This window comes from Coccinella septempunctata, chromosome 5 (genome assembly GCF_907165205.1).
Source record: "Coccinella septempunctata chromosome 5, icCocSept1.1, whole genome shotgun sequence".
In the NCBI taxonomy this organism is placed as follows: domain Eukaryota; kingdom Metazoa; phylum Arthropoda; class Insecta; order Coleoptera; family Coccinellidae; genus Coccinella; species Coccinella septempunctata.
Genome location: NC_058193.1, coordinates 3,165,242 through 3,190,967, shown reverse-complemented (window position 1 = coordinate 3,190,967; position 25,726 = coordinate 3,165,242). Strand labels below are relative to the sequence as shown.

At 36.2% G+C, this 25,726-nt stretch overlaps 1 protein-coding gene across 1 annotated transcript in view; it reads left to right on the top strand.

The window, feature by feature from the left end:
- Positions 1-25,726, top strand: part of LOC123313827 (metabotropic glutamate receptor 2-like) — a 642,000-nt gene that overhangs the window by 288,600 nt on the left and 327,674 nt on the right. The window contains exon 2 of the mRNA XM_044898875.1: positions 13,020-13,162. Within this exon, the coding sequence (XP_044754810.1) occupies positions 13,020-13,162 (143 nt within the window). The remainder of the gene's footprint in view (positions 1-13,019; positions 13,163-25,726) is intronic.

Sequence of the window (25,726 nt, the reverse complement as noted above, 5' to 3'; positions counted from 1 at the left end):
CTCTGAGAAATATCAGAGGTGGCACTTCTTTTTGGGACACGGGATTTATGTACCTGAATACATCTTTGGCATATTAGTCGCCGTAATGATGAGTTTGTTTAACTAATCTGGCATCGAGCGAGTCTGAAATTTCTTCTTGGAAATATCAAAAAGGATAACAAACAAATTTCTTTTTATTTTCTTCGATTACAGGCGTAAAATATTTTCTTTATCTCATATAGCATAAAGGGTAGATGATTGAACGTAATGAAATGATTGGGATTAAATATCAGTCAATAGTTTTTTCACATCCATTTTCTCCCATCAATTTTTTTGTATATATGCGCAGATATGACGAACTCAGATTGAAAAGTTCTTTCTGATGATTTTTGTCTTGAGTACACTTCTATAATCATAAACTTGAAGGAGTTCCTTTGACGCCTGAAGTATGAAGAGAAATTCTAATGAAAACAAGTCTTCCCCAAAATGAAAACTGACAGGTCAAAAGGGTCTCGGAAAAATCAATCGTGGAGTGTTTGAATTAGCAACTAACTAACTAACTAACGGAGATGACACAAAGCTGGTTTTGGAATTACAGTTGCACTGAGTTATTTATTCAATCAGCACAATGCTATGTCAGCATAATTCTGAACTTCCTGAAAAGATGGCCTGGTCTGTTTTCACTTCATCAGCATTGTCCTTTTGTGTGGAACTTCTGAACGAATCACGAAATTAGTTTAAACGTTGAACTCTTCGTCATTGTTGAATTTGTCGTTATGCTGAATATAAAACATGGAAAGTCTGATTAATGAGTGGGGAGTGGAACTCGCAAGGCTGTATTATTCTGAATATAAATAGTTCGATAAAGCAAATTTTTGAATTTAAATTTCTTTCGATGAATCAGAATTTTCCTGCGAAGGATGCTTTCAAAGTTCTGGGAATCGAGTTATAGTTAGGTTACGCAGAACGTACAGTCAACGATATTGATGCCAGACAACTATCAACATCTCTGAGCCACTGTTTAGTGCAATATTATTTAGTCTGGTTTAGGTTAGCGGCTACTCAGTTAGCCCCCATGATTGCTTCTTACAACACCGAATCTTGGTTCTCTGATCGATTCCGAGGTATTTGACTTGAGTGTGTGACTGTGTGCCCTCCTGTGCACAGTCGCAAGTGGCCCTAAGAAATTATAAGTTTGATCGCACCGATAGTCTGGTTCTTTAGTCTTTTTATAGATAAATTCTGCAATTCCGGACGGTTTTTGGTGGTCTGTAGCTTACAGGAATCCGTAACTATTGACGATAAGTAGTTCGAAGTGACACTGTCAATGAGATAATTACAGAAACATTTCCAGAATTGCATTATTCACGAATCTGTCAATCTGACACTTACAGATCGATTGTACGCTACAGATTCGTAACTTACGGATGAAAAGCACCGGTGTGAAAACAGCCGAATGTTTTCACACCGGTATGAAAAGCAGAATACAACCATTATTCTCGATAAAGAAATTCAGCAATGAATGAATGAATGTGTATTTTGTGTATTTCGTCGCAACCGTGAGTCCACTGGATCTATCAAAAAGTGTATTAATGCCGTAAGGAAAAAACTTGATGCCAGTTGGGCTCCACAGTTCCACACTGAAGGAGAGGATCCATGGGTCAACTTGTGGCTGGGATCTAGGAAGATTTGGGTATGCTGCGTCTATCTCCCCATTGGTCATTTTCCGGCTAGTGGCAGTTATGTATCAAAGTTGAATTATATCAAGTTTAGAGAACAACTTTGGGTAATTTATTGCTCACTAGCTGACCCGGTGAACTTAGAGATACCTATACTGCATTCACATTTATTTTAGCAGTCGGTTGGCCATGCAATAATTTTCTCAAGTTTTTGTAACTAGAACGGAGTAAGGTTGGCACTCATGAAATGTCGTTAATGTCTTAACGCCGTTGCCACAACTAATATCAATTTTTAATATGAAAATGCCGAAAGTGATAGAAAAAAGAAACAGGGTTTCAGAAAGTGCTATTTAGAATTCAGGTCCGCTCATTCAAATAGTTATACCCTGATATTCTAAAACCCACAATACGTCAGACGGTAGCGAACATATTCAATATAAGAGAATTTATATGATGTTTCATCTGAATCCAAACGATTTATATTTCAGCTGAATATTTCCACAATCAGAAAGATTGTGAATGAAGAGGGTGACAAAGAATTTCCTTCTATTGGGAGACCCAAAAAAGTGGTGGCATTTGAGAATTTCATGTTTGAGTGAATTAATGCGAAAAGTTTACTAGAGGATTTTCGAAGAATGTTATCGTAGAATGAGTTCCCGAAAATTGATTTTTCTGTTTTTCATTTGACTTGTCCCATACATTGTAAATGTCTTAAGGTACCAATAAATACCTAATTATTACTATTATTATATATCAATTATCAATGCATTAAGATGAACAGCCACAAATACACGTCAGTTGTCCTGCTAATTGTTTATTCATGTGAAATTTTAGTTCAAAGGTGAAGTTGATCTAGATTGAAACTTCCTTTAATTCCATTTACTTATATTGGTGCAAGATGATTTTTGTTGAAGAATTTAACATTCTTGCAATTATCTGTTAATTCCTTCGGAAATACCCATTCCTAACCACTGCAACATATGCATTTCATATTTGGGTTGATATTTTTGAAATTTACAACTGATGTAACGTATTCAAACTTTAGCCAAAGAAGATAATGAACATTAACTCTCCTTATCAAGCTAGTGCATATTATGATATTACACTGATCTCTTGTATTTTCCATGCAAATAACAGGATTTGGTATGCCTTCAATCAGTTTGTATAAACTTCAATTATGTTCGTCACATATTTTCCGAAGAGATTCGACATTGTGATAAAATACGTAATTACAGAAACTTTTTCGTAGAACGGGCAACATAGCGTTGATTGAAAACCCAAAAATTTTTGACAAGCAGCCAAACCCCACATTTTCGTACTATACAGAGTGAAATGTGTCAAATTTCCATGGCCAACCGACTGCTAAAATAAAAGTGAATGGAGTATACATGAATTTGTACTAACCATTGCTATTTTTTTAAGCAGGAGATAATTATTACATTAAGCCCGTTTGCAACAGCCGAGAATTCTCTAGAAAATTTACTCGAGATTTCATGCGCCGTGAATTATGTACCGTTACATACGCACTTTCGGTAGAATTCTCTGTTCAGTTGCGTACAAAATAATCTCTGCCGATTTCTTGCGAGAATTTTGTAGAGAATTCTCCAGAGAATTCTCGGCTGTTGCAAACGGGCTTTGGGTGAAATTAATGTACAAAATATACAAAAAATGTAATTTTTTACATTTTATGTACATTGTTATTTACATTGGAAGAATTCTCTTTATTTAAGAGGTAGGTACCAAATACTTGTACATATTATAACTTTTTGTTTTGAATATTTTACAATTTTTTCATTGTAGTACCTTGTGATGAACGACATTTTTAGTTTTTTTTCCTGGTGCGAGAATAAATAGTGCAGAAGGTTTGCCGACTCGTGAACATGCACCATACAACTGGCCATGAGAGAAACAACTATTTTCTATATTTAAGCCACACACACCCAAAGACTGGCCTTGCAATTTTGTAATTGTCATAGCAAAAACGAATGGGAAATTCAATTCTTTTAAACTCAAATGGCATATATGTTAGGATCATCGGAATTCTGGGAATAAGAACTTCCTCACCCGTATAGATACTCCTTTGAGTATTGTGCAATGAAGCACGTTACCTTTAAGGTGTTTCACCTCCAAACGTGTTTCCCTGCATAATTTTGGCTGGTTAAGATTTGTCAACATAATGACAACTGATCCAACCTTCAGTTAGTAAACTGTGTGGTGGCAAACCTAGTAAATCCAATGAGTTCAAAAACTCAGTAGGATAATTTGAAGTTTGAATCTCGTTTGTTGCACTATGTATAGATTTATAACAAAGCAGTTGACCAATAATATCACTTTGAATGATGAAATTTAACTGATCAATATATTTGTTCTTTGGCGCAAGAATGGCTCGTTCACTCTTCCAATTCAGGTTTTTGTGGTTGGCAGTTATATTTGGAAACAGGTACTTTGCTTATGAGCTCATACTTGGTTGAAACAAAAGTGTAGAACTTTGGAGGAAATGAAATCAAACCTGTCGATTGATCGACCAGAACACGGCCATTACTTATATCCAGCAATTGTTCTGAGAACATTCTGGAAGATGGATCACTCAACAACGCAACTCGCATGTTTGTAGTTAATCGTAGTTTTTGTACAAAGCGTCACAAAGTTGATGATTTTAGGCAAGCATTTATTTCATCGGTAGCCGTTGAGTTGGGAATGACCGGTAATGCATGTCGGAAGTCACGAGACAATAAAATCAAAGCGCCCCCAAAACACCTTGAATCATTGCGCAAGTCTTTCATGGTCCGATCGAGTGCTTCCAATGCTCGTTTGGTGGCCATTGTGCATTCATCCCAGATAATTATTCTACTTGTAGTCAGAACCTTTGCCATTGCTGAGTGCTTTGCAATATTGCATATTGGGCACTCCACTGGCCGCAGGTTTAACGGCAACTTAAACGCATAATGAGCTGTTCTGCATCCCTCTAGCAACGTGGCTGCTATCCTAGAAGAAGAGACTGCTACTGCAATTTCTGATTTGGCACGAATAGTAGCTAATTAGATTAGTAAAGTTTTACCACTTCCATCGGTCGCATCGAGGACAAATAAGCCCCCATTACCTTTTTCAATTGTCTTCATTATCCTAACATAAACTCCCTTTTGTTGTAAATTCAATAGTGGTACATTTGTTTGTACTAAGTGGTTTAAGGCATCTCGATCCTACTCCAATTCTCTATTGGAAACGTCGTTAGTTCCACTATGAGGCGATGGTATTCCTATCTTGACCAACGCCAACAGACTGCCAGATATGAGATAACATAGGCCTCCGATCAAAATTAAAGCCGGATCTCCGCATTCACCTCTAGATTAGGATTGCCTGATGTGACACGAATACAATGTAATATGTCTTCTGTCATATCATATTTGTACTTATTCCACAGTTCACATGGATTCGATGGAAACTCGGATGGAAAGCATGCCGAAATAATGATGGCAAATAATGTGCAAATCTGGCTTCCAGATGCAGAAACAATTGCTTCAGCGATTGTTATATCCCAGTGGGTAAGCACAGTTTTCCAACGGGTCTATTATTCAGAATTGAGTGGCACTGTAAATAAAGAGAATAAATTGTCACGACTAGCCAATTTAAATTATCAACTGAAATAACTCCTTGGGAGAAGTCTGGATCAAAAAATGTTTCAAATCAAAGTTTCTCAGTCTTCAAGGAGACATAGAATGAAGACAGTCAATCTGACTTTAGAGTTCGATTTTAGCCAAAGCTAAAATTAAAGACATTTATGTTTTTCTCAGGGAACATGAAATGTGTGATACGATTTGTATAACCGAACACTGGCTGAGCTATGATGTTTGCACTGATTTTCCGGCTAGTGGTTGGCATGTCTACAGATCGACAAGTGGAAATTTTAGTAATTTTATCGATATTTTGTCTGGTATTTTAAATTGTTTTGAAATTAATGATAAAATAATTTTGTCTGGGGATTTTAATGTCCATTTGAGTGTTTTAGACGATGATAGTAGACTGTCAGATGGAGACAGGGGGTCGTCCATACTGTTGGAGATGCTTGAGTCATTTGGATTCGAGAAAATTTTCAGTAAGCCCACAAGAGGAATTCACTGTATTGATAACATTTTCGTTCGGTCAAACATCAAGGTTATTTCAAGCTACGTTGAGAATGTAGCTTTTTCGGATCATAGGGCTCAATAGGTAAACATCCTTGAGGAAATATCTAAGAATGCTACTAATGTTAATAAATGTAGGCCTTTGACGGCTGCAGGGCATAATGCCATGTATGAAATTTTGAGTGGTGAGAATTGGGATATTTTAGATGACCCATTGCTGTCTGCTGAAGATGCCTTCCGTTTGTTCCATGATAAGTTTAGGGGTGCTTTTGAGGCAGCTTATCCGGAAGTTGAAATTAAGTCGCATAGTGGAGGTGGTAACATAAAGTGATTCTCGGCTAGACTTAGAGATATGAGGGAGAAACTTCCGATTTTGAATAGTTTATATACTAGACATAAAACGAATAACTACAAGTTCCCACGTAACAATGTCTGGGCTCAGTATCGTAGGGAGTTGAGAAGGGCTCGTATTGGAGCCTCTGATAGGTTCATACAGGATTCATGTAACCCAATAAGAAGTATGTGGAAGTTGATCAATGGTAATAGAAATGATAAAAGTAATCCCAAAACACATGTATCTCCCGATGATTTCAATAAATATTTCGTTTCTGTTGAGGAGGTGCTTGGTGAGAGCATGCAGAGTGGGAGTATACGGGGGTCAATTGATTGTGTTCCGGGTAGTGCTTTCCAGGGAAGAATTTTTGAACTTTCTGAAGTAAGTTATAACGACATTAGAGAGATCATAGGGGCTTTTAAAAATGGTAGGTCGAGAGATATCTATGGTCTTTCGGTGGTACTTCTCAAGAAGAATATCGTATAGAATATCAACAGCATTATTAAAACTCTTTCTCAGGTATTTGGACAATGTTTATTTATATTCCTAGTTTTTTGTCATAAAACCGACGTTTCGGTCACACATCGGACCTTTATCAAGGCTGAAATTTTAAAAATGAGTCTCTACATAAAACAAACGACATTACACTTACTTTAATGATTACACAGGAACAAGGTCAAATGTAGCAATTGAACATAAATCGTCATACAATAAAATTCTTTCCTTCTCCCACAATTACAAATTTTTTCAAGGAATCTCAGAATAACCGTTGACATATTTTATTTTTTTATCGGAGGTGATATCTAGATTATTCCAGAAAGAAACAACAGAACCTAAACATATTTACATAGAATATAATTCTTTTTCTTTGTTTATAAAACATTGATATTGTTATTCAGTGTTTTTTATTTTCTTAAAGGTATTAATAAATTGTTATAGATTGTACTAAGTCCATTGACGTCTTCCCTATAATTTATTGTCTTGTTTATTGTTATGTGTATCATTTCGCTAATATTTCGTCGATAGTTGTTATTTTCATGGTCCAGTATTTTAGTTTCTTCAAAATTAAATTTGTGTCCTTCTTTTTGTGTATGTGAAGTGAGCGCTGTTTTTTCCCAATTTCTGATGTTGTTGCAGTCAGTCTTGTGTTGTCTTACCCTGTCTTTTAGAAGCTGTCTTGTCTGTCACACGTAGGACTTGTCACAGTTGAAACATGGTATACTATAAACGACCCCTGATTGTGATTCTGTTGGAACGGGATCTTTTAATTGCGTAGAGTATTTTCTAGTTGTTATTTTATTGAAAAATGCGCATGTACAGGGTGGGCAAATTTCGATGTTTTAGTACTACAGCTTTTAAACCAGAGGAGATAGACAAAATCTGATACCCCATTCTCGTTTTCTTTTTCTGAGAAACTTACAATAGTAGTAGTGATTTTTGGCCACTTTCTTTTGTTTTCGAGTTATAAGCAAAAATTGGAAAAATGGCGATATCGAAATAAATTTATATCTCCGCTTTTCGTGTGCCAATTGGTTATCAAATTCTTTCCCTCTCTAACAACCAAAATGTCCAAGAATGGAATCATGTTATCTTTTTCGTATTCTGTAGTGAATTTTATAACGTGCGTTCAAAAAAATTCGTCGTCAAGTAGGCTATGGAATTTTGAACGTCGATATTTCGTGTCTAAACGTAATTCTTAGCTCGTGCTTTACTATTTTCCAGGTGAACTGTCATTTTAGCATTTTGGGTTGTTGTTGAATTAAAATTATCAGCAAATTATAAAGATGGTTTTTACGGACGTGTGAAAGACTTTTACTATTGAATTCTACTTCAAAATTGGAAAGAAAATTGAAGGAAAATGGAAATATTCTGTTCCGGCGACTTCATTGAAGCCTATGTTGCTGTAGATTATTAAGAATGAATTTTTCCATTGTACTGTTTTGCGATGTGTTGACGAAACAGGTATGTTCAAACAAAAAAGGAAGTGGTATACCAAAAAAGAAAACTCTAGAGTTCAGTAATAATTAAAACATGGTGACAGAAACTTGACAAACCTCTCTTCAGATTTTATCTCAAGTGGATGGAGTATCCGTTGGTATATGCCACCCGATTTTGAAAAAAAGATATCCACTTGTTTCCATAAAGATTGACATGTTATCAGAAAACTGAAAAGGTTGTGATTACCTAACCTTGTAGCATCCGAGAAAAATTGGAGTTCAGTATCATACTGAACTGATGCATACTGACAGTATGCATCAGTCAAAGGCAAAATGTGGACCTTCTTTCTTTTATGGAACAATAGCAGAACGTTATGAAGGAGAAAGCATCATGCCTTTTTATAGCTGAATTGAATTTTAATAAATTGTCCAATAACTATTTTCATGTAATTCAGTTCTTTTAGTTTAGTCATGGATTTTCAGTAATGACTGAATCAATTCAATATTTATAGAGAATTAATAAACATTTTATTGAGAATCTTACTGTGATTTATTCATATGACTGAAGTAACTAGAACTTTCTTACAAAAAAACATACTACCACGATCAATTCAAGATTCATTCACATTTTATTGAGAATCTTACTGTGATTTATTCATATGACTGAAGTAACTAGAACTTTCTTACAAAAAAACATACTACCACGATCAATTCAAGATTCATGTCTCTTAAGTATGAAAATAGTGGACGGTTAAAATTTTTACGAAGAACTTTTCTAACCGCCTCAGATTGTTTGGATTCTTGTCATCTTATTCAATGAAAGAAATGCTTTTCGAAAGTTGGGTGAAATTTACAGGTAACCTTTTCTGAAAAGTCCCTTTCCGTACAAAATTACGATATATAGGTTAATGTCATCATTGTTTACATTTTGGGAAGATGAAGTAATTCAAGGAAAGACATACGTTCAGCCACCGAACATCAGCCTTCAAAATTTCATAGCCTACTTGACGACGAATTTTTTTGAACGCACGTTATTAGGATGGTATGAATTGAACGTTTCTATGACCATTTTTATCATCTTTGATGGAACCAACAAAAGTGTGTCATCTACATAAAGTAACAGCAAAATCAATAGGGAACCTATTTTTTCAAGAACATAGTCAAAGAGGTCGTTCATCACTAGATTTGCAAAATTTGAACTAGCAGGTGCTCCCATCGCGGTACCTGTTAATTGTTCGTAAAATTGATTGTTGAAGCTGAAAAAACCTCCCCCAAAACACAATTCGACTAGCGAGATGACTGAGATTCCTTGAAAAAATTTGTAATTGTGGGAGAAGGAAAGAATTTTATTGTATGACGATTTATGTTCAATTTCTACAGTTTGACCTTGTTCCTGTGTAATCATTAAAGTAAGTGTAATGTCGTTTGTTTTATGTAGAGACTCATTTTTAAAATTTCAGCCTTGATAAAGGTCCGATGTGTGACCGAAACGTCGGTTTTATGACAAAAACTAGGGAAATAAATAAACATTGTTCAAATACCTGAGAAAGAGTTTTAATATTTGAAGAATATGGACGAGGGTGGAAATCAAAATTAACAGCATTATCTATCCGCTAACTAAAGTCATCAACAGATGCTTAAGCTCAAATGGCAAAGGTAGTTCCTTTATATAAAAAAGGTGATATCAACAACTTATCCAATTATCGACCCATTTCGCTACTGCCAATTTTTCGAGAGTACTGGAGAGAGTTATGTACGGTCAGATTATGGATTATGTGGAGTCGAATATTTTTTTGTTTGGGTGTCAGTTCGGCTACAGAAGGGGATTTAAGACCGGAGATGCACTGTTTAAGTTGGTGGATTATGTTTTGGACTGTTTTGAGAGGGGTGATCACTCGCTGTCGATCTTTTTGGACTTGAGTAAAGCTTTCGACTGTGTATCGCATCCTCTACTCCTGGCGAAGTTAACCAATTATGGTTTTCACACTGATAGCCTAAGTCTCATTGCGTCTTTTTTTTCAAATAGACGACAGATGGTGTTCGTTAATGCTAAGTGGTCCAGAGAGCAGCAGGTGAATATCGGAGTCCCACAGGGTTCCATTTCGGGATCCTTGCTGTTCATCATTTTCATTGATGACTTTTCATCTTATCTCTGGGACGTGGAGCATATACTTTGGGCCGATGATTCGTGCTTGTCGGTGAGGGACAGAAATCTGGATGTGGCTACAGAGATGACTGCAAAAAATCTTTTGTCGGACTTGGAATACTGACTTTTCCGTGTCTTTTTATCTATGAGTGTCTGAAGTATGCCCATGCGAATCAGGGAAATTCAGCGAAGAATGGCGATTTTTATAACTATAACACGAGGAAAAAACAAGATGTGAGGCTCAGGTTCAGGAGACTGAAAAAATGTCAAAATACTACGAATTTCTTATGGTATCAGTTTTTTTATAAAATTCCTGTATACCTCAGGGATGCACCTGTTAAAGCTTCCGAACGTTCTATCAAATCTTACCTTGTGCGGAAGGCTTTCTACAGTGTGGGCGAGTTTCTGTCCACCAATTTGTGTAGTGATTTCTTGAATTGATGATTTATCTTTCGATTGATGAATATGTGTATTACTGTTGACTTGTGCAATACAAAGTCAATTTGTAAATAACATCAAATAAATACTTACTTACACACTTGCAATGTAATTTCAAGGTAAAGAAATTTTTGAATAGGAAATAGACATATTTCATCACAAAATATTAATCTTCACGAAAAACTATAATTTTTTCTATAAAATCAATTTCTCTGGAGACCTGAAGTCTTTTATGATCAAGATGTTCAGTAGTTGTTTGTTTTCTGATTTTTTTCCAACCGCACACATGAGTTGACAACGCATAATGACATCTCATCGCATCTCAACGCAATTCTGAAATTGTTACCACTTTGTGACTTCGAAGAGATGCATTGGTAGGTACCAGTGACGGTTAGTGCCTTTCAGGTGTGAGTCGGCCAGACCCAGCATATACCTACAGGGGCATAAGCCTGGAATGAAATTAATATCGATTTCTTTAATCAACAACTGAAAATGATAATGGTAGGATTCTATTTTCCGAGAGCTTTCCAACAAGTCCATACATGCTCTATGTTTCTAATGTTTTTCCGAGAAAAATATTCAATTTCATTTCACAAAGTTAGTAGGTACACTCGGAACGCAACGTGTTTCAGCATCTTGCTGTTAAGTTGTTATATTAAGTTATTGGTTGAGAAACTATTGATTGACAGAACATGAGGGTGATTAGAAATCACTTGACTTCAGCGCTATCATTTTGGGTTATTGGTTGAAGAAATACTTATTTTATTCCAGGCTTATGCTCAACTATGTATATACAGGGAGTTCCCAAATAGGAGGTACAAACGAAAAGGGGAGATCAATCAAATTACAAAGTTTCACGTTTGTTCTGGTCGATTTATCATCATCTCTTGTTCAAAACGAAACGTCCGCATAGATGATATTTCCACTCTCAGATGTCTCAAGAAAAATTCTATAGCCTCAACCAGAGCTGAATTTATGGAATTAATCGAAAATGAGAAAAAAAACCTACAAACACAAATGTGATATTCAATTCAGGAAGTAATAAAATTGTCAGGAACTTGGATGTTGGACGGCCTTTCCTTTTACCCAGGTGCCAAAATTCCGAAGATACAGGCTGTTGAAAATCCATAAAAAAATGTTATTTTTAGTTCTATCTCATGAACGGTTTTATCGAATGAAATGAATTTCGGAATATCGTTTTTCATTTATTTGATATATCCTTTCCGATCACGAGATATCACCCACAGTTTTCAGTTTTCTCATTATGAATCCAGTGTGTTCCCAGGGGCGGCACAGCTCATTACGAAAACTTTAAAATGGCTAATATCTTCATATCAATCCAATCCAAACAAATGAATGAATACTGAATTGCGGATCGAGACGGTCAATTGTTTATTTCCAAAATCGAACATTAAAATATAGAAAATGAAAGAGACGAAATTTATGGTGCAACAATTTGTCTCGTTGTGTTGTTCTCTGAATTTGATGGTACCTCGTGCTCATGAACAACTCACTTAATTAGGTAAGATTGAAAGTTTATTTATTGGTTCAATTCAATAATATCAGCGTATTTAAGAGCTTTTATAAGGTTCTTATTTGATCATCGATAATTTCATGTGTTTGTGAATGTCTTCGTATATTCATGCTACTTCAACTTTGTGTATCTATATTGTTTCAATCGACTTAATTGAAAGAAGTTGTTTTGCTCCATCGTTGTCCTTACCCTGTTAAAATCAGCATTCAATCCTTTCTCAAAACATCTTAAGATGAGTATATACCACGGGACTTTCTCGCCAGGGGATGTTGCCAGAACACATGAACGAACATGTTCTTTCAATCTCACCAGGATACGAATAGTAGCCAATAGCGAGTGTTTTTCGAGAAATTTTTTCATGTGGAAATTCAGAGGATAGATAATTTCATCTCGAAAAGTTGATAACACGTTTAACGATTAAAAAAATTCCGACTTTCCGAGATAACTGACTGATTTAATTGAATTGTAATGAAAATACCATATAAATCAGTGCTTTTTAACGTAAGATATTCATTTTCTCTTTTTGAACTGACCACTAAAACGGTGGAGACCCCCCTTTACCTAGCACTTGTTTCAATTGAGCTTTCGGAAGCAGAATAACGAATAATGGAATTTCGCATATGCGTTGATATCGATAATATATATATATATATATATATAAGGTGTAATATTGCATATTATGAAAAATTATGCCGATAAAGGTAGGCAACCCAACAATCGGAAGCGACAACAACGCTACATAGGTCAAAAATGAAATATTTTCACATTAGATTTGCGGAAAATATAAAATGATAAGTTATTCATTATTTATATGTTTCATTTGGGTGAAATTCTTATTTCTTCTTTTACAGGTTCGATAAGTAATATCGATGACAACGAATACCACTGCAATAAAACTCAGATGAGGAAAGTTATATCTGGTGTAGTAGGTGCTGCATCCAGTGTCACTTCCATACAGGTTGCGAATCTTCTTCGTCTATTTAGGATTCCGCAGGTTAGTTAGTTTGACAATTTATATTCTTAATATTGACCAACAGTCAGTTTTCTAGTTGTCAATGTAATATTTTATTGACTGAGTATACACGGTGTAATATCTGTGGTGGAGTTTTTATGAATGATTAGAGTGGAACTTTTACTAGAAGTCAAGTTGATACAAGAAATTGAAGTATTCTTGAAATAAAGAAAAGTAAAAGATTATCTTGTAGTTTTTCATCGGACTCTGTCATCGAATTTCTTACAGCAGAGCGTGGTTGGTCGATGTGGGGCAAAATGTCGGCAAGTTCGTCGTGCATTTTTCCGAAACTGCAGGATGGAATCTCGTTTTCGAACTTGAAGTTTATAGTAAGGATTTTGCTGGAAGAACGTGGTCTAGACATTGAAAAGGAGTTGAAACAGGAAGATGATGCTAAAGCGAAGTCTCTTATAGTTCTGTGTGTGGCAGACAAGTACCTGGATATAATAAAGATATGCAAAATTTCAATGGAAATGATCGGCGCTTTGGAAGGAGTATTCGAGAGAAAAAGTGTATTTAATAAGTTGTTTCTACGGAAAAAATTATTGGCATTGAAAAGCAGCAAAGATGAAGACCTACAATCTTTCATGATAAAGTTTGATACCTTGATAACTGAGCTAGAATCTACAGGAACGAATTTAGAAGAAGCTGACAAACTGACCCATCTTTTCTTGTCGCTGCCCGACTGTTATGACACTGTAATCACAACATTGGAAACAATGAGTAATGAAAAAGCACTAACTATGGAATTTGCTTACTCAAGATTACTGGATGCGGAGCTAAAACTGAAACTAAAAGGATAGAACATGGAGTCAACAAGTTTCTTCGCCTGTTACAAATGTGGGAAAGAAGGACACATGGCCTACCAGTGCACAGAAACAGGTGGAGAAAACAGAGGAAGAGGTCGATGCCGAGGTAACAAGAGAAGGTCGTACTACAAAGGAGGACAGTCGACATCGAAAGCACAGGTGAATGACAGGCAGATGATTTTGAAATGTTTGTAGCACTGACAACAAGTGTTTAAGTACCATATAAACATGAGGCGATTCTTGTGGTGGATTCAGGAGCCACACACAACTTTATTCAAGAAAGATATATGACATATATGACAGATGTGGCAGATCTACAAAATCCTATTGAAATAAGAATTGCCAATGGAGATAAATTGATTGCATACAAAAGAGAAACTCTAAAACAAGATATGGTAATTTTCCAATTGCAGTAGAAGCACTAATAGTAAATGGCATTGCACATAACCTATTATCTGTGAGTGAGTTAATGAACAAAGGCAAAGAAGTAATATTTACAGAAGGACAACTGATAATAAAATCAAACAAAAATGAATATAAAAGAGGAAAAAAAAGGGAATTAAATATAATCATATTAAATTTATTTACTTAGAGTGAGTGCTATTATTCACATCAAGATAAAGAAGCTTGATGGAATCTAAGACTAGAACACATAAGTATAAATGGCTTAAGAATGATGAACCTACCTTATGGTGAAAAAATGTGTGCTACATGCATACCGTTTAAAGAGATAAGAAGACCGCAATCTAGCTCTATTGGAGAATTCATTCATTCAGATGTAGTGGGACTATCATTTTCAAATAATCCTTGATGATTAGTCTCATTTTAGTAAAACCTACTCATTGAAAAATAATTCAGAAGTAGCAAATAACATTATGGAATACATAAATGCATTGAATACAGAAAAGGGTATAAGAGTGAAAAGAATTAGATGCGATAATGGAGGAGAATATTCGTCTGATTATTTTAAGAATTTTTGTAGCAACAAAGGTATATCAGTTGAATAATCAATGCCATACAGTCCTCAAATGAACGGAAAGAGTGAGCGTATGAATATTACAATATTAGAAATAGCTCGTACTCTTCTTGATGAATCAAATCTTGCTAGAAAGCTCTGGGGCCATGCTATTCTGACAGCTACTTTTTTGATTAATCGAAGCCCTACAAGCGCTACCAACTATAAAATTCCATCTGAAGTGTATGGCAATGATTTAATGTTTAGCAGATTGAAACCATTCGGATGTAAAGGATGGATGGTAATTTTGCCTAGACCTGATAAACTGGATCCAAAGCGAAGGAGGTGAGAATACCAAAAATGAATACAAAGTGTGGGACCCGTTGACCGATACAGTGACATCTACAAGGATCAGATTTTATGACCTGGATTAAAGATACAAAGTTAGAAATGAAATTGAAAACAATGATCATGATCACGATCATTTTATTGTGAACAATAAAGTAGACGAAGAAAAGAAGAAAGAAGATGAAACAACAAAGAATGAAGAAAAACACGAAACAGTACAAAATAAAGAGGATGAAGAACAGAACGAAGAAAGAAGAGAAGATAATAATATCAGAAGTACGAGAAGTGGAAGACAAGTTATTAGGCCAAATTATTTATCATAATACGAGTTACCTGAGGCCTACTGTCTGATTAATGAAGAAGGAGATCCTCAAGGCTACAAAGAAGCTATCAACAAGGGATGGAAAGAAGCTATAGACACAGAGAAAACTGCTTTGAAAAGAATGGAAACATGGACAGAGACAGAATAACATAAAGATAAGACAGCAATTGAAGCAAAGTGGATTTTCAAAACAAAGGAGAATGGATTGAAGAAGGCCAGACTAGTAGTAAAGTAAAAGGTTTTCAGTTGAAAGAAAATACTGACTTTGGGAAGAACTCCAGTGGCAAGAATGTCGACTTTGATAACTTTAGTGGCCTATACAGTAGAAATGAATTGGGACTTGAGACAATTGGATGTACCCACAGCTTTTCTGAATGGATACCTGAAATCAAAAGTTTATGTGAAACCGCCAGAAGATATAAATGATGAAGGAAATGAAGTTCTTAAACTGAAAAGAGGACTTTACGGTCTGAGAGAAAGCCCAAGTTGTTGGAACAGAAGGTTCAATGATTTTGTGGAACAGATAGGATTCAAAAGATCAGAACATAATGTCTGCTTATATATAGGAAAATATATTAAAGTTTGGATGCTCATATATGTCGATGACATCATTCTAACCGGACGGGATGAAAATATAAATATAATTGTAAAGGAATTGAAGGAAGAGTTCAATGTGAAAGATTTTGGTTTTCCTTAAACTTTCCTTGGAATGGAAATACTGAAAGAAAACAATACACTCAAAATCACACAAAAAAAACAAATAGAGAGTATGCTCCAAAAATTCAATATGATACACTGTAAGAGTACTGCAACACCATTAAGTAAAGGTTATCAACTCGAAGATGGTGAACCAATTGTGACTGAAGTTCCATATCGTCAGCTAATTGGAACTCTCATGTTTGTGGCTACATCATCTCGTCCAGACATAGCATTTTCTACTTCATATTTAAGTCAATACCTGGACAAACCTACGAAGTCTTTGGAAGCAAGGAAAGAGAATTTTGAGATACCTTAACGGGACTAAAGATATTGGCTTATGTTTCAAGAAATCGGATGATCCTTGCTTGGAAACTTACTCGAATGCAGACTGGGCCGGGTGCCAGACAGACAGGAAGAGTGTGTCGGGATCTGTGACTCTCCACAATGGGTGTCCTGTCGCCTGATTCTCAAGAAAACAAACTTGTGTTGCCCTATCTACCGTAGAGGCAGAATAAATTACTGGTGCAACTAGTGCTTGTGATTTAATTTATACAAAGGGACTTTATAATGACTTACACGTGATGTGTATTTTATACATGGACAATAAAGGTGCCAATCAAATGGCAAAGACTGTTGAGAATAGTAAACGTGCCAAGCACATTGACATAAAACATCATTTTTTAAAGAACACTGTTAACTCAAAAATAATTTCAATTGAATATATATCCTCTGAACAGAATGTTGCTGACATTTTAACGAAACCTTTGAGTTTAGAGAAACATAACTTTATGAGAGCTAATTTAAATATTTTTTAACCTTGTCTACTGAGATGATCTGTTTGCTGGTTCAATCTTCAAATTGTGGAATTTTTTTTGAGCAAGAACTTACTTTGTATCTGAATACTTTCATAGCTATTTAAATCTAGTAGTAGATTTTCAATCGAGTGGGGATGTTAATGTAATATTCTATTGACTGAGTATATTCGGTGTAATATCTGTGGTGGAGTTTTTAATGACAGGAGAATGATAAGAGTGGAATTCTTACTAGAAGTCAAGTTGTTACAAGAAATGGAAGTACTGTTGAAATAAAGAAAAGTATAATATTATCTTGTAGCTCAGTGGTTTTGTCCACTGCTCAGTGGTTTTGTCCACTGCGCAGTATTTCTGTAAGTTTGTGAGGTTATGGTTTTATAATTTGACAGCTTTGATGTGCACGTGCGATTTTTGATATTATATTACTTTAATTTAGCTAGATGTTCCTTTGTGTAGTATTCTTTGACTGCATTTAACATAGCAGAATATTGGTAATACCTTTATTATTTCCTTGACGATTATGTACCTGAAACTCAATTAATTTTACAGCCTTGAAAAAGAGGATATACAGGTCCTCGAAACATCGGCAACTATTTTGTAGTTTTGGCAGAAATAAAGGTCCACATTCCCGATATTTCTTTTTATTTATTATCTTGTAGTTTTTCATCGGACTCTGTCATCAAATTTCTTAACAAGATCTGCCCCCGGTTCTTCGTCTGGTGAAGTCCTGGGTAGTTCAGCTCCTACTTCCGCATTTACATCTAGCCAATTCGATATTCTAATTAACAAATTGAACAAGATTGCTGACGATGTTTCTGAGATAAAATCTACTCAGCATACACTCAAGGAGGAAATATCTCAATGTCGCTCAATTCTTGAAAAACACAGTTTGTCTATCGATGAGCATTCGACCTCCATAAGTCGTCATGTTACCACTCTGTCTATGCACCAATCAGATATTCTACTTTGCCAATCTAATTTGAAATCTCTTATCCAAAGCCAATCAGAGTTTAAAGACAACATACGTTCACTTGAAGTCAAGATCGACCAGATCAATACCAACGTTGACTTTGCAAGTCGTTTAAAATCCCAGGTGCTTCCTGATCAGATCTAAATACTCGAACGTATACGCCGCGCTCACAACATCTTGATTAGAGGTGTTCCTGAGAGTTCCAAGGAGGAAGACGCCACTACTGTGGGTAATTTGTTGGATTATGTAGAACTAAATGCGAGTTCATCCAAGATTAATAATATCCGGGTGGGAAGGAAAGATTCTTCGAAACCCAGGCCTATCAAAGTATCCTTCACCAACCCGATGGTGGTATCTAAGATTCTTCGTGACAAAAAAAAATTGGTCCGCGAATCGACTTGAAGCTGCTATTCAATTTCCGACCATAAGACATAAGACCGCAACAGGTTTCGGAGCTGAGTTGCCTGAGAAGGGAGTTAGCTTTCAGATGAGGTGCCGGGGAGAAGGGTATCGAGATAAAATATATCAATGGCACTCCCAAAATAATCCAAATCGATAAAGACAAGCCAAAAAACTAAGAAGTGGTCCACTCAAGTGGAGCGTCACTTATTCGAACGTTCAGTCCTGGTATTCAAAGTTACTCGAGTTAAATTTGTACGTTGCTAGCTCTAAACCAACCTTTCTTCTCATCACCGAACCATGGCTTCACCCAGGTATCCTTGACATCATGGTTTCAATCCCAGGATATTCTCTATTGACAGTATGACAACCATTGTTTATGGGGGAGTATGTACTTATATCCTTGCTAGTGTGGTTCGTGAATTTTCTATCAATGCTTCATCTGTTCATCTACTTGGTACTGATAACATTATCTTGAAAGTTTCACATAATAGAAGGGAGATTTTAACGATTTTGTGTTTTTATAGACTTCGACACAGCCCAAGTGATTCTCAGTTGTGTAGCCTTTTACAGGATCTAGCCAATAAAAAAAAAAAACTTTTGTTGCCGATGATTTCAACATGCCGGACGTTCGATGGCCGTCGACACTATCAGATATTTATTTTTTCAATTTTAACCTTAAGATTACTTCCCCATATTGATTCAATTTTGAAGTTTTTGTTCTGCCGATTGTTTTAGACATCGGTGTCCTGCCAGTTTTCCATTCCATAACATCAGGCAACTTACTAATGAAATTTATCGAATCATTGTTATAGAACTTTATTTGGATTCTGAAGATGACCGTAGAGTCGAAACATCTCAATCCAGGATAATTAAATATATGGGTTCCAATTTTAAGAAGATTGAGACTTTTTCTTCCTTTCCTATATTAAATCTTCTCAATGGGTTTCTACGAATTGAGAGAGAATAATCTCAAGTCCGTCCTTGCTGGATCTCATTCTGTTAAATGGTCCAAATCTGGTTGCTTCTCATTCTGTTAAATGGTCCAAATCTGGTTGCTTTCCATGAAAATCTGCCACCTTTCGAGAAGTCGGACGACGTCACTCTTTCTTGCAAGATCCAACTTATCATCACTGAGACAAAGAAAATAATCAAGCGTGTGAAACTTGTTGATTACGAACAACAGAATGTCAAATTGGGCAATATTGACTGGCAGTCTATTCTTCGTTCGAGCATGGATGTTGAAACTATGTGGTCTTCCTTCGTTGATAGTCTCTCAGTTGAGTCAGAGTCTTGCACCTCCTATCGCTTTCTGTCTACAATTCCATCCAAACCGTGGATCAACAAGCCCATGCTGCGGATGCTGCGTAATAAGAAGTCCTTGTGGCAGCGCTATTTGCGATGCCGTAAGGACGAAGATTACTTGGCACATATATTCTATGACAGACGTAGAGTCCATTCCAGCAGAATCAGAGTTCTGCTGGAAAATGCAAAGTCAAGTTTTGAGTCTAACCTTGCGTCCTGAGATCGCAAAAAGTTCTTCAAGTACCTCCGGTCCAATCTGAACACTAAGGTGACCATTCCTTATAGTTAAGAATCACCAAGGCTACCAGAGCAAAAGTGCTGCCGAGTCTGCAGAGTTTTTATATGAAACCTTTACAGCTAACTTTATCCCGGAACCTGACAACATTCCTAGATTTCTCCGACGCCCGGGGTCGGCTCTTTTCGGTCGAGTTTCCTCCAGAACTTGTTGAAAAGCATTTGTCCTCATTAGATATTGCAAGTGCACCCGGTAGCGATGCTCGATTGCTCAAACATTTCGCCCCCTCACTGTCACTTCCGCTGTCCATGATTTTTGAGCGGTCGTTCGCTACACATTCATTGCCAATTGGTCTTGTCCCTATTGTTTATAAAATCTGCGAGAAAATAATTCATGAATAGATTCTTAATTTCGCTCTCTCTAACCGTATTATTCCTGATAACACGACTCTACAAAAAAATTTTTGTTGCTTGTCCTAACGTTTATACTAGGATTTTTCGGTTAATTATGCACAAAAACGAAAAGAAAATAACTTTTTTTGATATAAAGTTTGCTTTTGTGATAGTTATAGTATTAATAGTCGTTCTTCATTTTTTGTATAATTTTTAATAATTCAAAAAGATCGTCCGATGAGAGTGGGGTGTTTACGTTTACAAGGTGCCACTAGAGGGCACTCGAGTCATAAACAATGATCAGGTGTTGTTTACTAGCCCAGACAAACTTCAAATATCGTCAAGAAAGTTTAAATACGATGCTGATGCATTTTGTTTTATATGTGGTCAATTTATAATAATTCGTGACTTGAAATACGAATTAAAGACATCTCACGTTCTCTCTGAAGCCTATGAACCATATTTTGATTTTCCTGTTTGGAATCAAGACAAGCCATGGGCTCCACATGTTGCTTGTTTTTATTGTAAATGCTATCGCTGAATCAGTCTCCTAAACACAGAAGCAAACTTTTTCATGCCATATATTTTTTTTTCGTCTAATTACGATCTAAACTATCGAAATTTTATGCTTTGCAGTCAAAGTCAAATTTGGTGTTGACCCGTGTAATCAGCATGGATTTCTACCGGGCCGTTCCGTAATCACTAATCTGTTTGTCGAGCGTTAAGGATTGGAGCACGATGCTGGATGGTAACGTTCCTGTAGATATCCTCTACTTGGATTTTTCTAAGGCCTTCGAACGATTGCCCCACAAACGTTTGCTCCTCAAACTAGAAAAACTTGGAATTTATGGCGATCTGCTTATTCGGATCCGAGCTTTTCTCTTCAACCGAACATTCCGAGTTAGAGTTATAGATTCCCTGTCCTCCGCAAGGGATGTGGTTAGTGGAGTTCCGCAGGGCTCTGTTTTGGGTCCGCTCCTCTTCCTACTGTTTACATCTGACCTTCCTGCTATGCTGAAGTCGACATGCTCCTTGTTTGCCGACGACGCAAAAATTTACGGTCACCCGTTAACCGGGGCCCGTCATTTGCAGGATGACCTCGACGCTATTCTGAGATGGTGCTGTGCTTGGATGGTTCCTTTGAATATAGAAAAATGTAAAGTGCTTCACATGGGTAGAAATAGCCCAAAACAAATCTACCATTTAAACCAAGACACTATACAACCGGTTTCTTCTCACTGTGATCTCGGAGTTACTATGAGATATGGTCTGTACATGGTCCAGAAGACCTTTGGACGCTGTGATCCTCAGACCAGCAGCTTTCTGTATTTTACTTATGTACGTCCTATTCTCGAATATGCTGGACCAGTGTGGCCACCAGTCCTATCTCGTGATAGGAACCTCCTCGAATCAGTTCAGGGAAGGGCCACAAGGATGCCATGGGTGTAATAAGACCCAGTTATGAGGAAAGATTGAATTTCATAGGTTTGCCAACTTTCGGATCTCGACGTTTAGGAGGAGACTTAATTATTTCTTATAGGGCTCTACATCATCTGTTTGATGTGGATTTGTCAGTTCTCTTCACTCTCGATCCTATCACCCATTTGAGAGGGCATAATTTATAATTGGCTAAAGAAAAGTTCAAGTCTGCCTGTAGAGAACAATTCCTAACGAAGAGGATTTTCGGCTCTTGGAACGCACTACCAGTTGACGTAGTTAACGCTCCTTCGGTGAACGCGTTCAAGAATTCTTTGGATCGATGGTTCACTAGTATCACCCAGTGAGAGTTCTTTGTGCTGTGCTTCATGACTGCGACAGTTCACTTTTTATTCCATATATTGTAATTTTACTGAGTTTATAGATTTTTATCTCAACTCCACTCAACCTGTATAATGATAATAATAATGATAGAAATATTTATTGAAATTGTAGACAAATGAACAATCTGGTTACAATAACACAACACAACAATACATAAAAATCTCTGAGACAAAGACTCATATTCAGGTGAAATTTTTTTTGCTTTCTCCTTTTTACTTTTTCCTAATTATTCCATATATACACATATTTCACTTACCAATTAGTTCAGGTGTGGCAGAATTTTTTAAATCTCATTGAAGCATATAAATATTGTATTTCGTCAGATCTATGTAAAACCTTATTGTGAAACGTATGTGGTGTTAATCTTAGCTCGGTTAATATGGTAATGGTCGCCGGTCCCGGTGCGCGGTGTCTTGTTTTTCCCAATCATGTTGAGGTGAATCTCTCACGACGGTGATTTATTTTTTATTTATTTCTCGCATTAAATTGTTATAGATTTTACACAACTTTTGAGTACCTGTACGAACATTTACTGTGTCATGTATGGAAATGTGTATCATTTCACTAATACATCCTTTGTGAAAATAATTTATCTACGGATTTAGAAATTTTGAGGAATTACTTTTTCGAGTGGCGTTTGTGTCCTAACCCAAATAAAACCGAGGTTTCGTGTTTCCATTTGAATAATCATCAAAAATATAGAAAATTGAGTGTTGTTTTCGGTAATTCTTTTTTGGAACATAACTTCAATCCGAAATATCTAGGTGTTAAGCTGGATTCCTCGCTGAATTTCAAAGCCCATTTGGAAAGTCTGCGTCTAAAGTTAAAAACCAGGAATAATATTCTCCATAAATTAGCTGGCACTTCATGGGGTGCTGATGCAGCCACTCTTCGAACGGCAGCCCTAGCTTTGGTTTTTTCGGCTGCTGAATATTGTTGCCCCGTTTGGATTAATAGTGCTCATGTGCAGAAAATCGATGCACAACTGAATCTTTCCATGAGAATCATAACTGGAACTATTAGATCTTCACCTATTCAATGGTTACCAGTTCTTTCAAACATTATTCCGCCTCATATTCGTAGACAGACTGCGGTTATGAATTCCTGGAAAAAATTCCAATCCTATCCAGACTCGTTCCCAATTCTATCCTATATTCCCGAAAATACCATTCCAAGACTGAAGTCGCGTAAACCTTTATGGTCCAACTCTTTTCTTAATTCGAATATAAGGGACAAAGACCTTTGGCAGTCTGAATGGAATAGGTGCACTATTTTCAACAAAGAATTAGTAATTGATCCTTCGAATAGAGTTCCTGGTTTTGATCTTCCCAGGAAAATATGGTGTATTCTGAATCGTATAAGAACAGGTCACGGACGTTGCAATAGCATGCTTTTCAGGTGGAATTCAGTTGAAAGCCCTAGTTGTGAATGCGGGGAACCAGAAGAAACCATAAATCATCTAGTTAATCATTGTCCAATTTATAAATTTCAGGATGGTTTTAGAGCTATACATGCAGTTTCCGAATCTTTTTTGAATTGGGTTGTCAATTTTAGGTCAATCTGACATATTGAATCTAATTTTATTATTTTACGTTTTTCTGCTTTTGTTTTCTCTTTATTTCAGATAACAGTTTCTGGTATCTTGGAGAAGACTTTCTGGATTTTCCTTTTGTTGGAGAAAGAATCAATTTTTGCAGTGCGAGATGCCCTTCAATATGGAATATTTCAGCTTATTTCGTGAACAATTACAATCCACTACACTCACGGGGAGAAAGGGTTTTTTTACTGAGGTTTTTCCCTAAGCTCTTGTATCATACACCAATTTGTATGGTACCCCGTTACGCTAACCTCTGCTAAAACTTTAACTCAAACACATGCTATAATTATTGTTTGGTTTTCAAGATTGTAATGCTCTATATCAAAAGAATATATATATATATATCCTTTGTGATAGTTGTGTTTTTATCCAAAATTTTAACTTCATTAAAGTCAAAATTGTGATTTTTTTGGAAGTGGTATAAAGCCAGCGCGGTTTTTTCGTTTTTATCTCTGTTATTTTCTTTGCAATTATATGTATGCTGACGTATACGATTTTTCAGATATTGCTAGGTCATGCCGATATACGATAGGTGGCAATTTTTATACCAATGTGTAGGAAAAAAAGTATTGAAGACAAAGTTTATTAATCTGAACGTCGGTAGCACATATCCAATAAATTCGAAGAATGACAACTGCTCACCTGAATTTGTGAGTGGTGTTGGAATAAGATTAAGATTTGATGGAGGCCTGTTTAACCTGAAGCGCCTCAGAGCAAAATCCCGTACGAAGGTTATCACGGAACTTCAATATGCAAACGACTGCGCACTTATCGTTAGCAGCCCAGAGGATCTACAGATAATGCTGGACACCTATAAACATATATACGAAGCTCTAGGCCTTAGACTCAATATCGACAAAACCAAAATGCTGGTAAGTCGCCAGAAAGTCTTCAAACAGATATCAGCGTGGAAAATGAAACTCTAGAACAGGTCGAGCAGTTCGAATACTTGGGAAGCTTCATAAATACTAGGGCTAAACTAGACACGTATCTATTCGGCATCACGGGCATTCTGGAATCTAAAGAACAAAGTGTTCCAAATCACGACCACAATCTGAAGACCAAGACAGCTGTTTACAAAGAAGTTGTCCTCCTAATGCTGGTCTTCCCTCACTGGGTTAAGCAAAACTCTAGTTAAGTCGAGTTAACCAGCTATTGAACAACCGGCCCTTAATGAATATTTCTCGTAATATGTTACCTTCTATTCATACTTTTCATGCTTGTACAATAGTTATTCACGCAACCAGTTGGGAAAAGCATTCTTTTTCCTAATGAGCGTAACGAGCGGAGAGAGTTGCTCAAAAATACGCGAAATACAAAAAATAGTGTTTTCCAACGTGTATCGATTGAAATTTATTCTGGGAGGATTCTGCATTTTCTTAATTTTTTTAAGGTTTTCACTCACAATCTCTGAAACAAAATCAATTAAAAAATGAAATAAACGATTTTTCCTGCGTAAATTCTTGCACTAATTTGTCAGGAGCAAATCAACTAGAAAAATTTGTTGCCTGACAATGAACTGATACTAAAGAACTGAAATTATAATTTTATATTGTAACAATTCGGAGTCTATATCAGACTCCTTCCTCAGACGAAAATCAATTTTCGTTAATCTTCTGAATTGTATCTTTTGTTTGACATTGTCAATACATAGAAACAGAGACTGCATATAAACGTTGATTCATTTAATTTTGAAATTACCGGATGACAGTACCTCTTCTTCAGTGAATTGATCCAAATATGATCTACTTCTACCGAACAATCTGCCAAATTATTATCCTGATCCAATAAAATACACGTAACTCTTTAATGTTTCGTTTATAATGGTCCGGTTCCGTCATTAAAATTTTAGTGTTATTCCAATCCATCATGTGGTCTCCCA